A 16391-nucleotide genomic window follows, 5' to 3' on the forward strand; every position below is an offset into this window, starting at 1 on the left:
AGAGACTTGAGGTACTCAGGGCGGATCTCATCCACCCCCGAAGCCTTGCCAACGTGTTTTAACCACCTCGGTGACTTCAGCCTGGGTGATGAAAGAGTCCAACCCCGAGTCCCCAGCCTCCGTTTCCACCACGGAATGAGTGATGGCAGGATTGAGGAGATCCTCGAAGTACTCCTTCCACCGCCCGATAATGTCCTCAGTCGAGGTCAGCAGTCTTCCGCCCCCACTATAAACAGTGTTGGCGAAGCACTGCTTCCCCCTCCTGAGGCACCGGACGGTTTGCCAGAATCGCTTCGAGGCCAACCGATAGTCCTTCTCCATGGCCTCACCAAACTCCTCCCAGGCCCGAGTTTTTGCCTCTGCCACAGCCCGGGCCGCAGCCCGCTTGGCCTCACGGTACCCGTCAGCCGCCTCAGGAGTCCCACAAGCCAACCACAGCCGATAGGACTCCTTCTTCAGCTTGACAGCATCCCTTACTGCCGGTGTCCACCACCGGGTTCTGGGATTGCCGCCACGACAGGCACCGCAGACCTTACGGCCGCAGCTATGGGCAGCAGCATCGACAATAGATGCGGAGAACATGGTCCACTCGGACTCTATGTCTCCAACATCCCTGAAATGATAGTCAGAGACCTCTCCCCAACCCGAAGGCGCAGGGCTACGACCCTCTCATCCACTGGGGTAAACCCCAACACGAGACGGCTGAGCTGGGGGGCAACAAGCAAACCCACACCAGCCCGCCGCCTCTCCCCGTTGGCCACTCCAGAGTAGAAGAGAGTCCAACGCCTCTCAAGGAGATGGGTTCCAGAGCCCATGCTGTGCGTGGAGGCGAATCCGACTATTTCTAGTCGATATCTCTCGACCTCCCGCACAAGCTCAGGCTCCTTCCTCCCCCAGCGAGGTGACATCCCGTGTCCCTAGAGCCAGCCTAAGCATCCGGGGATCGGGCCGTTGAGGTCTCCACCTTCGTCCGCCACCCAATCCTCTTTGCACCGGTCCCTCACGGTTCCCCCTGCAGGTGGTGGGCCCACTGGGGGATGGCCTCGCGTTTCTCGTTCGGGCTTGGCCCGGCCGGGTCCGCGAGGAGCAACCCGGCCACCAGGCGCTCTCCGACGAGTCCCGACCCCAGGCCTGGCTCCAGGGTGGGACCCCGGCTCCGCCGTACCGGGCGACGTCACGTGCCTCGATATTTTGTTCCTCATGAGGGGTTCTTGAACCACTCTTTGTCTGACCCATCACCTAGAGCCTGTTTCCCAAATATAAATATGTAAATCCACATACACCAATGCTCAGCAGGCATACAGGGAGCTGTAGACTAGCTGACTCCAAGTGGAAGCGGGATAGGCGACCAGGGAAGAGAGCAGCCCAGCATCATGGCTTCATGAACTGCTGGGTTGACAGAGAGAGGACATCTGCAGTACAATCACCTGAGCAGCAGGAAAACATTACTGAAGTTCCACAGAGGACATTCAGCGCTGCCACAGGAAACCTAAACTCCAGATCCAGTGAGGTTATATTACTTATTCTGGCTGTCTACAAATTGACTGTTAGAGAGCAGTGATTTAACAATTTAAAAAGTTGGACTAAAAGGATGAAGACTTGTTTTGTATTGTGAATATAGGGGTCTTCTCCTTCTGGGAAAAAAAAAAATCACCAGTTTCATCATTGTTAAAAAAAGGTATATCGCATCTTTGACTGACACTTCATTTGCAACAAACAACCAACCAAACAAACAGATTGAGAGACAGTACAGAGCTTTGGTTGCTTACCTGAATCCAGACGGACTGTTTATGTCAGTGGAAAAAAGCTCCTTCATGTCATCTTTCTCTGCTTTTAGAGTCTGATCACTTGCAGTGTTTTTCTCAACCTGAACAGAGAAAACACAAAATTCATTTTCACACTGAATGTAATCAAGTTTTAACAAGACCACCCTCCAGATTAACTAAATATTTAGCTCCAAATTAAATATTTAGCTCCAAATTAAATATTTACACCCCATACATCACTGTGTGGTAGGTCTGTTCTGGTTCACATATTAGCATATTAGCACCGAAAATCTCTGGTACAGCCCTGACAGTTCGGTACGCACGTACAAACTTCTTTATTGTCCTTATTTAATTAATCCATACTTTTTGAAATTGGAAGCGTGAAGTGTGATTCAACAATTTTAACTAATTATAGACCAATATCCAATCTATCAGCGCAGAAGTAATGTTAGTGAGCAAATAAAAGATATTTGACATTCTAATACCATTTTAGCAGAATGTCAGTCAGACTTAAAAAAAAAAAAAAAATCACAGCACAGTTACAGCAACACTGAAGGTGGTAAATAACATTCTTGTTGTGATTCATAAGAAACAATATGGTGCATCACTTTTTATAGGTTTGGCAAATGCCTTTGATACAGCCAACCATGACATTTTAAAACTTGGACTTCTGCATTAAGGGCTTCCAAAAAATATCAATTGCTTGGTTCACAAATGACCTCTGTAACAAAATCCAGTGTGATGGTCTGTGTTCTGAATTTGTTACCGTCCACAAAGGGGGTACCACAAGGTTCAGTACTTTGTACCATCTTATTCACCATCTATAAAAATGGTCTGGGTCTGAATGTGTCTGATACCAATTTGCATCTTTATGCTGATGACACAGTTATTTGCTGTTGTGGATGAACTCTTGTTCAGGCTGTTGATTAACTGCCGAACGCCTTTGAAGTTATCCGGAAATCATTATTACCATTGAAGCTCTTTCTTAATGAAGATGATATTAAATTAATGATATTTTCCTAATCTAGAAAGCAATTACAAACAACCCCCTCAGTGACCACTCTGGACGGGAATGACATAGAAGTGGTTCACAAGTATAAATACCTTGGTGTCTTGATTGAAGACTCCCTCATTTTTAATATTTATTTGAAGCTAAATATTTGGCTTGCTTACTAAATATTTAATTTGCAAGCTAAATATTTAGTTTGTAATCTAAATATTTTACTTGCTAATTAAATATTTTGTTTGTAACTGACATTTCTAAATGTATGAATGACATGGTGAAAAATTAACCCCCATATCTTATGACAGGCTAAATGACCCAAAATATTGCTGTAAGTTTTCGAGTGTGTAACTTAACAAACGGCACCCCATATGGATGCACAAGACAAACCTGGCAAATAAGCTGATTCTGAAATTCTCTATAGCTGCACACAAACCTGCTAACTGACAGTCCTCACCTAGAGTACTGTTTTATAAATGGCAAACCCTTTTATTCACCAAGGGAGTTCTCCTCATTCATTCTGGTTGGTGTTTACATCCCTTCATCCAGCACTTCAGAATCAGAAAGAGAGCCTGCTGAGATGATAACTGAGATGGAGACCCTGACTTTCTCATCATTTTGTTTTGGGATTTTAACATCGCAAATCTCTCTATTAAACTTTGTCGATACAGACAGCATGTTAATTTTCCCGACCAGACAAAAGGATGCATACAGTGTTGTCCCTTGTGCAGAGTAAGGACTCTCTGATCACTGCCTCCTTCATCTTATACCAACTTATAGACAGAAACTGAAAACCTCTAAGCCTGTGGTTAGGACTGTTAGGAAGTGGATTGATGTGTCAAAGCAGATGCTACAGAACTGCCTTGATTGCACAGACTGGAATGTTTTTGAAGCTTCTGCCTCTGATTTAAACCAACTAAATGATGTAGTGACTTCATATATCGGCTCCCGCAAGAAAATGTGTCCCCTCCCATATCCTCCTTTCTCTTCTATCTAACCATTCCTTTACAGATTGGAAACATCAGGTACCTGGGCATTAATATTTCTAACAGGCCTCTTCACTGTGCGTAATAGTTCTATATAAAACAAAAAAGCTCGATTGACTGGCTGATTGATTGATTTAAAACGAATAGATCTTCAATTTTCCCATGCAGCTGAACACCCATTTGGAACAACCCAAATATACAAAAAAAAAAAAAAAAAGAGCTCTTAACCATTCAACATGTATCAGTAAAGGAATACATCATTTAGATGACATATTTGATGGAAAAGATCTCATACTCCTTTATTGTTTTAGAAGAATCATATTGCATTGATCTTTAAATATCACAAACTATAATCTATTATCCAGTCCACAAATTACTCTCCAAAACCTACAGAAAAGTTTCATGAGCAGATTTAACAATCTCACTTCCTATCAGGGAACAAGCAAGCACAGAATAAAAACAGTTTCTGGAGTAATTAAAATCTTCCTGGAGTTGAATTCAATGATTTTAGCGACAAGCTGAATACCAGTTGAAACGTAAATACAATAAGATCACAGCCAGGAGGTGGGGAACAGTAGGAGCTGATATAGTTTGTGGGAGTTGAAGTTTGCAGTTGACGGGCTGGAGAACGGTACAACAAAGTAGAGAAAAACATACTTGCCGAAAAATGCCCAATAATTGCCAATGTAAAGCACATTGTTTAAAAATGAGGAACTGCCATAGTTAGCATTAAACACACTCAAACATTCACATAACAGAGAGCAGCGCAGCATCCACCCTCCTCATGGTATTGGACATTTTTTGTTCAAGTGTATACATTGCTCCTGAAACGTCCTTAAAAATCTTACATTTTACTTCCTTAGTGTTCTGTGTAAAAGTTAATTGCTTAAAACTTAATGTTTTGTATTACAGTGTAAAATTTTTAAGAAGCTCAACAGATGACTGCAAAACATCAAGTCTCCTCGGAAATCTCAGAGGGGTACGCCAAGGGGCAATAGGAAAAGAAGAAGAACCTCTAACCTCTCAAAATTCGCACTTGATGACTATGTTTTTGAAATAGGGATTAAAGTCTACATCTAAATAATATTCTTTTAACTCCGGTACAATGCACCAAAAATTTGGTATCAACATGAATGTTGTGATAATACTTTAATAGATTAAAATAGTAAACAAAAAGTCATTTGCATGCACTTGAAGGACATTTGTTTAAGATTTCATTTAATGCATTAGGTGTACACATAATGGGATTTTTAAGAATAAGTACGTTCTATGATGTAAATTGTGGCTTTCTTATTCGTCAAATTGCAAGGCTCTTTAAGAGCTTCGTAGAATTATTGCCAAAGAAAAGACCAACCAAGAGCTTATCTGCTCTTGTCTGTCAGCTGATGTCATATTCAACAAGCTGCGTGCTCGTTTGTCCTCGGGGAACAACACACACGGTAGGAAATCAGGCCAAGACAATCCAACTTGTTGAATATCCCCGATTTGAGGTCAGAGTGGTCCCGACATCCTTTCAAGAAGATTTGATCGATTTTAAAACACCATCATCATTTAAATCATACCAATTCTCTGTGATTTTCTGCATTTGAGTTTTATGACAAAAATAAGTCAAATATACTTGTTAAATAAGTTTGATTAATGGTAAAAGTGCTTTATCAAGTCCCCAGAGACCCCAAAGGGCTTTACACTACAATCAGTCATTCATCCACACACTGACAGAAGTAGACTACAATGTAGCCACACCTCCCCTGGGGCGCACTGACAGAAGTGAGGCTGCCATACACACATGCTGAGCCCTCTGATCACCATCAGCAGGCAAGTTTGATGAAGTGTCAAGGACACAACGACTGAAACAGACAGAGCAGGGGTTTGAACCAGCAACCCACTGGTTACAGGACAAACTCCTACCACCCGAGTCACAGCTGCCCCAACCTTGAGAATCATTTAAAAAGAGTGAATCCGGGGGCGCTCGGTGGCTCAGTTGGTAGAGCAGCCACACCATATGCAGACCATAGTCCTCGATGCGGCTGACCAGAGTTTGATTCTCAGGCCATTTGTTGCACGTCTTCTTCTTCTCTCTTCACCCTCTTTCCTGTCAAATTACAGTTCAAAAAAGGCCACTGGTGCCAAAAAAGTCTTACAAAAAAAAAAGAAGAGTGAATCCGAGTCATGTTATCAACAGGACAATGATCCCAAAACCAGCAGAACATCAACACACAATCAGATTAGATTGACAGCACTTGTAAACAGTAAGTCTTGCCACACATTTTCAGTTGGATTTAGGTCTGGACTTTGACTGGGCCATTTTGACACATGAAGCTTTCATCTAAACCATCCCATTATATCTCTGGCTGTATGTTTTGGGTGGCTGTCCTGCTGGAAGGTGAACCTCCACCTAAGTCTCAAGTCTTCTGCAGCCTTAGAAAGGTTTACTTCCAGCATTGTCCTGGATTTAGTTCCATCCATCTTCACATGAACTCCGACCAGCTTCCCTGTCCCGGCTGAAGAAAAACATCCCCACAGCATTATACTGCCTCTACTGTGGGGATAAAGTATTTAGGGTGATGTACATTTAGTTTTTCCCTACACAGTGTTTTAGGCCAGAAAGTTACATTTTGGTCTCATCTAATAATTAGTGTCTTACATCAAGTTCAGATTTGTGGAGTGCATGGCTGTCCATTCGACAGCTTCTGCCACCTGAGCCGTAGATTTCTGCAGCTCCTACAGAGTTAATACAGGCATCTTGAATGCATGTTTGCAAAGCACTATTTGAATAAGCTGTGACCCAAGAGTGGTGGCCACTGCACAAGTGTGCAAGTCAGGTTCCCAGTCAACTCAAACTATTTTTGAATTTGACATGGTTGATATGTTAACCTGTCAAATGTAAGAAGAAAGAAAAATGGAACAGAAAACAAAGAGAAACAAGCTTTTTTTACATACCCTATTTGTTCACACTTATCCAGACCTGCAAAATATCTAAAGTCAGTTCCATAGTTTTTCAGCCTTGTTTACAGGAGATTTCAGTCATATTTGCTTTTAGATGCACTCAAAGTAATTGTACTCACTTTCCATTGTGTTTACTCCTCATTACCAACACTAGCGAGAACCTTTGAACCATTAGTTTTGGTCAATATAACTTGACTTGGTTCAGTGGTTCTGCTACTAAAGATCCTGATGCTGCCACAAAGTGCACAAGGAGACAACCAGGTCCTATTCCACAGCTCAGCTCACGTTAATAGAGAGAGACGACAAGTTTTTATTTGCCCGTCATTCCTCAAGGTCTCAGCACAACAGCTGGACATTCACTGTGTGAGCAGTAGAAGGAGCTGTTAGCTCTCAAGATGGATTGTGCACCTTTGGGATACATCAGCCTACTGTGATTTCTTACATTTTTCTTTCATTGACTTTCTAAACTAAATGAGTTGGTAAAGCTTGAATATGAATTAAAACAGAATAATTAGAAATATCCTTTGTACCTTTGTCCCACAGTGGGGAAATTCAAATGTGCCAGCCGCAAGATGAAAGTAAAATGGAAGAATGCAGATTCACACAAAAGAAAAAATAAGAATAGCAAGGGAGCAATTTACAGCATAAGCATTTAAAAAGAAAAGATGGAAGAAGGGAACCGTAAGAAATTGGAGTGTGAAGCCTTTAAAGAGCATTGAGTGTGAGCATGGCAGCAACTAATCCACATCATGTGTTTTAAATCTCACACATTCATTAATGCTAGCGCACACTGGGCCGGGTGGGGCTGTTCTCTAGTTTAAAAGAGGAAGGAAAAATGTGCTTCCTTTGCCAGCGTCAAAGGAATCTAATGAAAACCAGCTGCTGTGTCCTTCCCGTCTGCTGCACAACACATCAGCCTCACAGAGACAGACAAGGGAGAGCATTTTCACAGTTCAACAATCACAGTGCATGACATCACTATAAGGCAAAAAATCTGAGAAAGCTTGTGCTGACTGGAAGCAGTTATGCTATTCGTATGCTCTCAGGAGTTTTGTTTCAACGTTTGATTGTGCTTATTAAAGAGGTTTTAGTCACATATGAATCCAAGCTATACAGAGGATCGCATAGGATCCTCTACATCTCCTGCTACAGGATATCCTTCTTGCCCATAGCAATTAGCAATTATCTACAACGGCTCTTTTGAAGATATTTCTTTGGCACTAGTGGCCTTTATTTTTATTTTTTTTGACAGTGGGTAGACAGGAAAGAGGGGTAGAGAGGGGGGGAGACATTCGGCACATGTCGCCGGGTCCGGGACTTGAACCCGGGACGGCCACTTCGAGGACTGTAGCCTCCGTATATGGTTGCGCGCTTAACCCCTACACCATCAGCACCGCGCCCTCTACGACGGCTCTTTAAAGAAACCTTCATAATATGAGCTACATCATTTAATTTCCCTTTGGGATTAATAAAGTATTTTTGAATTGAATTTTGAATTTAAAATACAGGGTTTCCATGGAGACCATGATTAATAACATCAAAACATTTTACCACAAGTGTGAAACACTGTACATCCTTGACTGAAAAGCAAACTAATCTGTTAAATGGAATAAATAAATATAATTTTTAATTTTCATCAGAGCTACTCTTCAACTGTGAGTGATGGAAAACAAAAATCCAGAAAATGACATTGTGTGATTTTTAAGTAGTTATTTGCATTTTATTGCATGATATCAGTATTTGATCACCTAACAACCAGTAAGAATCCCGGCTCTCTCAGGCCTGTTGGGCTTCTTTAAGAAGCCCTCCTGTTCTCCACTCATTACCTGTATTAACTGCACCTGTTTGAACTCGTTATCTGTATAAAACACACCTGTCCACAGACTCAATCAAACAAACCTCAACCTCTCCACCATGGCCAAGACGAGAGAGCTGTGTGAGGACATCAGGGATAAAACAGTAGACCTGCACAAGACTGGGATGGACTCAAAAAGTCACCAAGTTTTGCAGGAGCCTATCATACTAATGCATAATCCTTTACAGCAAGGTTTTATGAATCAAACGGATTTGTTTTTATCCAAAGGATCATTGGCTTTTCATATATGTTAATTATACCCTTTATTATTCGTTTGAATTCCAATTCAAAAATACTTTATTAATCCCAAAGGGAAATTAAATGTTGTTGTAGCTCATTATGATGATTTCTTCAAAGAGCCGTTGTAGATGCTGATGGCTGTGGGCAGGAAGGATCTCCTGTAGCGCACCATCTTACAGCACATCTGAAGAATCCTCTGACTGAAGACACTCTGTTGTTGTAGGACAGTCTCATGAAGAGGATGCTCAGGGTTCTCCATAATGTTCTTTATTTTATGAAGAATCCTTCTTTCCACAATGATCTCCAGAGGTTCCAGAGGAGTCCCCAGAAAAGAGCCAGCCTTTTTTATCAGCTTGTTGAGCTTTTTTAAGTCCCTGGTTCTGATGCTGCTTCCCCAGCAGATGATGGTAGAAGAGATCACACTCTCCACAACAGACTTATGGAAGATATGCAGCATCTTTCTGCAAACACCAAAGGACCCAAGCTTCCTCAAGAAGTACAGTCTGCTCTATCCCTTCTTGTAGATGGCTTCACAGTTGCATCTCCACTCCAGTCTGCTGTCCAGGTGAACGCTGAGGTATTTATACTCCTCCACCACCTCCACTTCTTCTGTGGTGATGGAAACAGTGTTTGACCTGTTCTTGTTTTTCTTTAAATCTACAATCACCTCCTTTGTTTTAGTCACGTTCAAAATGAGATGATTGTTTCCACACCATGCCACAAAGCGGTCCACCACCTTCCTGTACTCAGCTTCTTGTACATCTCTGATCCACCCCACGACTGCAAGAATCATCTGAGTATTTCTGTAGATGACAGGAGTCTGTCTTGTACTGGAAGTCTGAGGTGTACAGAGTGAAAAGGAATGGTGAGAGTACAGACCCCTGTGGTGCTCCTGTGCTGCTGACTACATGGTTAGACAGACACCGTTTGCTTACTCAGGTGGGCCAACAGGAGCCTCTCTAGGACCTTCATGATGTGAGATGTCAGGACAACAGGTCTATAGTCATTGAGGACTGATGGGTGAATTTTCTTTGGTACCGGAACAAGACAGGAGGTCTTCCACAACACTGGAACCTTCTTCTGGGCCATTCTAAGTGTTGAAGAGGTGCTGCAGAATCCCACAGAGCTGCTCAGCAGAGCCCTTTAGGATTCTAGGGCTGACATAATCCGGGCCCTCAGCCTTGTTCCGGTTCAGTCAGTCCAGTTGTCTCTTCACCTGACTTCTTGAGACACACAGGTGGAAGGTGGAGGCAAAGGAGGCATCAGCATCTTCTGATATGGTTGAAGGTAAACATGTGGAAGCAGAAGGGTCTAGGGCTGAGGTGGAAGATAAAACATTTGAGGTGTGACAGGAGGGTGGGATGTCTGTTTGGCTGTGAGCAGGAGAGAAGGATGCTGAGCTTGTTCCTGAACTGAACCTATTGAAGAATGTGTTCAGGTGATTGGCTCTGTCCAGATATCCATTGACCCACACTTCCTTCTGCTTGAAGCCTGTGATCTGCCAATATTGTTTTGCTGGCGCTTGCTCTCCAGGTTCTTCTTGTACACCTCCTTGCTGTTTCTGATCTCGACTTGAAGTTACTTCCGGGGTTTCTCTACAATTTTTTTAAAATCATGGTGGTGAGCTGCAGGGGGGTACGTCGTGCTGTTCAAAACGTATCTGAAACATTACGCATTAAGGTAAAAGTTATATTAATTAAATACATTACTGTCCTTCAAATGCAACATATGTCAGCTCCAAGTTCCTTGGAGCCCGAAAAAAGCATGTCCGAGAGGTACATTGGTTGACCCGGCTGGAGCAAGATGGACCGGAATGGAACAGAAAATTGGAGTTGTTCCGTAATTTGACGGAGAACGACGGAGAGCGGGTCTGTCGACGGTGATGTTTGGAGTAGTCACGGAGTCCAAAAACATGACTGTTAGGTTAATTGGTCTCTCTAAATTGCCCTTCGGTGTGAATGAGAGTTGGTTGTTTGTCCTGTATGTCTCTGTGTTGCCCTGCGATGGATGGATTGGCGACCCCGCCTCTCGCCGTAGACTGCTGGAGATAGACATGGTGGCTTTTATTTTGCCATGGCGGTGCGCCACGATCAATTACATGTAGCGGAAACCCTGGCTTCTGTATACTCCTATGAAAGACTGCAACATCTAAGAACATCTTTAAAAGAGGAAGACCTGGAGCTTCCATGCCACAGTAGTGCAGGTGCTCTCCACACTGCCATTTTTGCTCTTCCTGATGCAACCAGGATATGTTCCCCGTATCAAAGACATTGGAATTTCCCCGCTACACCATAAAGGAACTATGAAGAAATAGTGTAATCTGTAAACAAAAACGATTTCCATCTGACTGATTATCAACACCTGTTTGATCATACACTGAGATTAACCAGTGACTTTAGCAATATGAAGCATTGGCACAATAGCAGTGACAGAGACAGATAATCAGTATGGCTCGGCAACATAAACATTTGGGCTGTCCTTCACCATGACAACACTGAAGAAACTGGGACTACTCAGTACTCAGAGGTTTTCAATGGTGCTGCAGGTGTTCAGTGTATCAGATTTATGAACCACTATCTTACCGTATGGTGCTGGCCGCTGTTGTTACTGGTGGGACTGCTATCTGGGGTTTTCTCTCTGCTCCTCATTCGTCTCTCCACCATTGGAATTGGTTCTGGTTCAGGCTCAATCACAGTTTCTAGTGCTGCCACCACTTCTGCAATAACAGACACAACGCAGTCTATTACCACTCTGTCCCAACACAGCCGGCCCAGGCGTGTGTCTTTCATTAGTAATACAGAAAGAAAGATTAAGATCTGGGCCTTCACTCTTTTAGATGCAGAATATGGTTCGGTTTTTAGTGTGTAACCTTTAAAGGCAGACTTGGTTCGACTGTACTCCAGTACAGAACCAATAGACATGTCTCAGCGTAAAACAGGAAGACAGTTTGTCATTGCTACTGGGTTTGTGAATGTTTCATTCGTTTGATTTTGAAGCATAGATTCTACACATGATGAATTTGTTTGCTTGTGTAGAGGTCTTCATCCTGAAAGAGGACACTTTTACAAACCCCTGCACATTTCATCTGCTTTCCCCTGGAAACCAATTAATCTGTTTTAGAAGGCCCCAATAATTGAGAATATACCAAATTCTAATAATGTTGTGATCCCTGATTCAGGGACAATAAGGGGATATGCTTTTACCGTCCTCCTTGTCGCTGTAGATTTCAGATTCAGAGCTGCCGTTGTGGTTCACTTGTATTTCTGTGGGATACAGCTGTGCAGGACCATCGTCCAAGTATTTCTGGAGCTTCTTCTCATACAGTTTACGGGTTGATTCTGGAAAGAACAACATAGAAGGAAAGGCATGGTAAAACATGAACAAGATTATGTTAAATTTAGATATCTTACAGGTCATATGACATCAACAAACTCTGGCCATCTTTTTACTAGACGATAAGACAATCCTAGAAGAAAACCTTTTAAAAGTTGCAAAACAATTTGAGTTTGGGGCAGAGCTTCACCTTCCAGCAGAACAAGGACTCCAACATGCAACCAGAGCTACAACGAGCTAGATTAAAGATATCTACAGGTCCTTCTCAAAATATTAGCATATTGTGATAAAGTTCATTATTTTCCATAATGTCATGATGAAAATTTAACATTCATATATTTTAGATTCATTGCACACTAACTGAAATATTTCAGGTCTTTTATTGTCTTAATACGGATGATTTTGGCATACAGCTCATGAAAACCCAAAATTCCTATCTCACAAAATTAGCATATCATTAAAAGGGTCTCTAAACGAGCTATGAACCTAATCATCTGGATCAACGAGTTAACTCTAAACACCTGCAAAAGATTCCTGAGGCCTTTAAAACTCCCAGCCTGGTTTATCACTCAAAACCTCAATCATGGGTAAGACAGCCGACCTGACTGCTGTCCAGAAGGCCACTATTGACACCCTCAAGCAAGAGGGTAAGACACAGAAAGACATTTCTGAACGAATAGGCTGTTCCCAGAGTGCTGTATCAAGGCACCTCAGTGGGAAGTCTGTGGGAAGGAAAAAGTGTGGCAGAAAACGCTGCACAACGAGAAGAGGTGACCGGACCCTGAGGAAGATTGTGGAAAAGGGCCGATTCCAGACCTTGGGGGACCTGCGGAAGCAGTGGACTGAGTCTGGAGTAGAAACATCCAGAGCCACCATGCACAGGCGTGTGCAGGAAATGGGCTACAGGTGCCGCATTCCCCAGGTCAAGCCACTTTTGAACCATAAACAGCGGCAGAAGCGCCTGACCTGGGCTACAGAGAAGCAGCACTGGACTGTTGCTCAGTGGTCCAAAGTACTTTTTTCGGATGAAAGCAAATTCTGCATGTCATTCGGAAATCAAGGTGCCAGAGTCTGGAGGAAAACTGGGGAGAAGGAAATGCCAAAATGCCAGAAGTCCAGTGTCAAGTACCCACAGTCAGTGATGGTCTGGGGTGCTGTGCCAGCTGCTGGTGTTGGTCCACTGTGTTTTATCAAGGGCAGGGTCAATGCAGCTAGCTATCAGGAGATTTTGGAGCACTTCATGCTTCCATCTGCTGAAAAGCTTTAGGGAGATGAAGATTTCATTTTTCAGCACGACCTGGCACCTGCTCACAGTGCCAAAACCACTGGTAAATGGTTTACTGACCATGGTATCACTGTGCTCAATTGGCCAGCCAACTCTCCTGACCTGAACCCCATAGAGAATCTGTGGGATATTGTGAAGAGAACGTTGAGAGACTCAAGACCCAACACTCTGGATGAGCTAAAGGCCGCTATCGAAGCATCCTGGGCCTCCATAAGACCTCAGCAGTGCCACAGGCTGATTGCCTCCATGCCACGCCGCATTGAAGCAGTCATTTCTGCAAAAGGATTCCCGACCAAGTATTGAGTGCATAACTGTACATGATTATTTGAAAGTTGATGTTTTTTGTATTAAAAACACTTTTCTTTTATTGGTTGGATGAAATATGCTAATTTTGTGAGATAGGAATTTTGGGTTTTCATGAGCTGTATGCCAAAATCATCTGTATTAAGACAATAAAAGACCTGAAATATTTCAGTTAGTGTGCAATGAATCTAAAATATATGAATGTTAAATTTTCATCATGACATTATGGAAAATAATGAACTTTATCACAATATGCTAATATTTTGAGAAGGACCTGTATTTGTCAGAATGGCCCAGTCAAAGTCCAGGCCTTTAGAATCTGTGACAAGACTTGAACATTTATGTTCACAGATGTTCTCCAATCAATCTGACTGAGCTTGACTTATTTTACAAAGAAAAATTGGCAAATAAATTTCAGTACCCTGATGTGCAAAGCTGGTAAAGACATACGGCAAAAGACTTGCAGCTGTGATTTTAGCCAAAGCTGGTACTACAAATATCCAGTACATAATTTCAAAATGTTGTACTACTTTTTGTTGCTCCGTCACATAAAATCCCAGAAAAAATGTAATGACTACATGTCTGAAACAGTTTTGAAAAAGTTCGGGTGTGGCACTGGCACAGTGGTAGAGCCCTTTATAGTGAGCCATCGGCCCTCGACACTGCTGTCCCCTGGTTGGAGTCTGGCCATAGCGACCTGTGCTGCATGACTTTCCCCTCTCTTCACCTCATTTCCTGTCAGCCTACTTTCAAGAAATTACAAAAATAAAAGGCCACTAGTGTCGGAAAACATTTAAAAAATGTTTTATAAAAATCTGATAAAGTTCATTGGATATGGACACTTTGGTTCAGCACTGTTTATGCATCTTTGTGTGTTCACCCGTACCCAGCAACAGAGCATTAACAGTGGAGGGGCATATGTAAAACCTGTGTGTATTAGAAGAGTTGTATGGTTGCCCTGCATGCCTCTCCACAGTGCAATATTTAACTGCAGAACTATTCATACTTGAGAGACAGTGCAGTACATAATAAATAAAATAACAAATTATACAATCATTAAGTCTTTTCATCCTTGGATTTAGTTAATATGCACATACAGCTGTGTTTAAAATAACAGCCGACCAACTAGACTAACCAGATTAAGCACAGGTTTTTCTAGAAATCATATTACCACATGGCAAATAATAACATGGTAGGTGTGTACAGTCATAGAAAACCAACAGAACCAGCATTCATTATATGCATGTTCCTGTGTCTGTGTAACTGAATAATTGAAAGAGGCATGTTTAAAATAACAGCAGTGTGGAGTTCTATTACTGAGCTCATTGATTCTGTGAAGAAACATGCATCAATCAGGTGGTCCTCATTTAATTCAATTCAATTCAGTTTTATTTATATAGCGCCGATTAAAAACACATGTTGCCTCAAGGCACTTTACAAAGTCAATTCAATCGAATCATACAGATTTCAAGTCAGTATTTTTGAAATGTGGGTTAGTTTTTATGCCAGATGTAACAGTATGCACACTTCCCAAAAAGTTCCACTCATCAGTCCGAAGGATATGGAATATGGCATTTATTTAGTCTTTTTAGTTTATGTTTTGATCAGCAGCAGTTCTTTCCAAGGATGACACACGTGTTGCACAAGCATTTCTCTCTGAAAACCTGATCAAAATAGGTTGTTCAAGGCAAAAACCCAAATGGCTAGGCCTGAAGAGAAATGGAGAAACGCTTTGTGGACTGATAAAAGTAAGATTGTTATTTTTGGGTCAATGGGCCGCAGACCCAGATGACCCCCAAACACTAAATTAAAGTCACAGTAGTACACTCTGAAGACAGAGACGCATGGGGGCATGCATCATGATAAGGGGATGTTTCTTTACTATGATGCCGGGCATATTTATCGAGTACAAGGGATCGTGGATCAGTTTGCATATATCAAAGTACTTTAAGAGGTCTTGTTGCCTTATGCCGAAGAGAAAATGCCCTTGAAATGGGTGTTTCAACAAGACAACGACCCAATCACACCAGTAAGCGAGCACCAGCTTGGTTTCAGACCAACAAAATCAAAGTTATTGAGTGGCCAGCCCAGTCCAAGGACCTTAATCTGCCTGAAAACTTGTGGGATGACATGAAAAATGCTCTTTCAGAGGCAAAATCAAGAAATGAAGAGGAATTGTGGAATGTTGTCAAATCATCCTAAACTGGAATACCTTTTCATTGGAACCAGAAGTTGGTCGACTCCATGCAACACAGATGTGAATCAAAAACAGTGGTTATACAACTAAATACTTTAGTTATTCACAGGAATGATAAATCCTAAAGATTTTTTAGTTTATACACTAAATATTTGAGTTTGTGCTGCTATTTTGTTGAACAGCCGATGTATATTTTACTGCATTTCTGTAATGTGTTTAAAAGACTGAGATTTCTTCATTCATGGTTTGATTTAGAATATAATGTGCAGTGTTCCAAATGCATTGAAATATAAAAATATTCAAAGGATTTTGAGCTTTACTAATGTTTTAAACATACTGCTATCATTTTGAACACAACTGTAAATGCAGCAAACAGCCAAATTAGCTGTTTTTACAGACAACATACCACTTCATTATGATCAGTTAAACACATTTATCTAGCAGCACCTTCTTGCAAATTAACTGATTCCCATGTAG

The 16391-nt window shown here is 42.0% G+C and overlaps 1 protein-coding gene across 1 annotated transcript in view; it reads right to left on the bottom strand.

The window, feature by feature from the left end:
• tmpoa (thymopoietin a) overlaps nt 1–16391 on the bottom strand; it is a 48257-nt gene that overhangs the window by 9343 nt on the left and 22523 nt on the right. Inside the window, exons 3-5 of the mRNA XM_047390166.1 lie at nt 12000–12134; nt 11379–11512; nt 1770–1867 (exon numbers count right to left, since the gene is read on the bottom strand). Coding sequence (XP_047246122.1) covers nt 1770–1867; nt 11379–11512; nt 12000–12134 — 367 coding nt within the window. The remainder of the gene's footprint in view (nt 1–1769; nt 1868–11378; nt 11513–11999; nt 12135–16391) is intronic.

This window comes from Girardinichthys multiradiatus, chromosome 17 (assembly GCF_021462225.1).
Source record: "Girardinichthys multiradiatus isolate DD_20200921_A chromosome 17, DD_fGirMul_XY1, whole genome shotgun sequence".
NCBI classification, from domain to species: Eukaryota; Metazoa; Chordata; class Actinopteri; order Cyprinodontiformes; family Goodeidae; genus Girardinichthys; species Girardinichthys multiradiatus.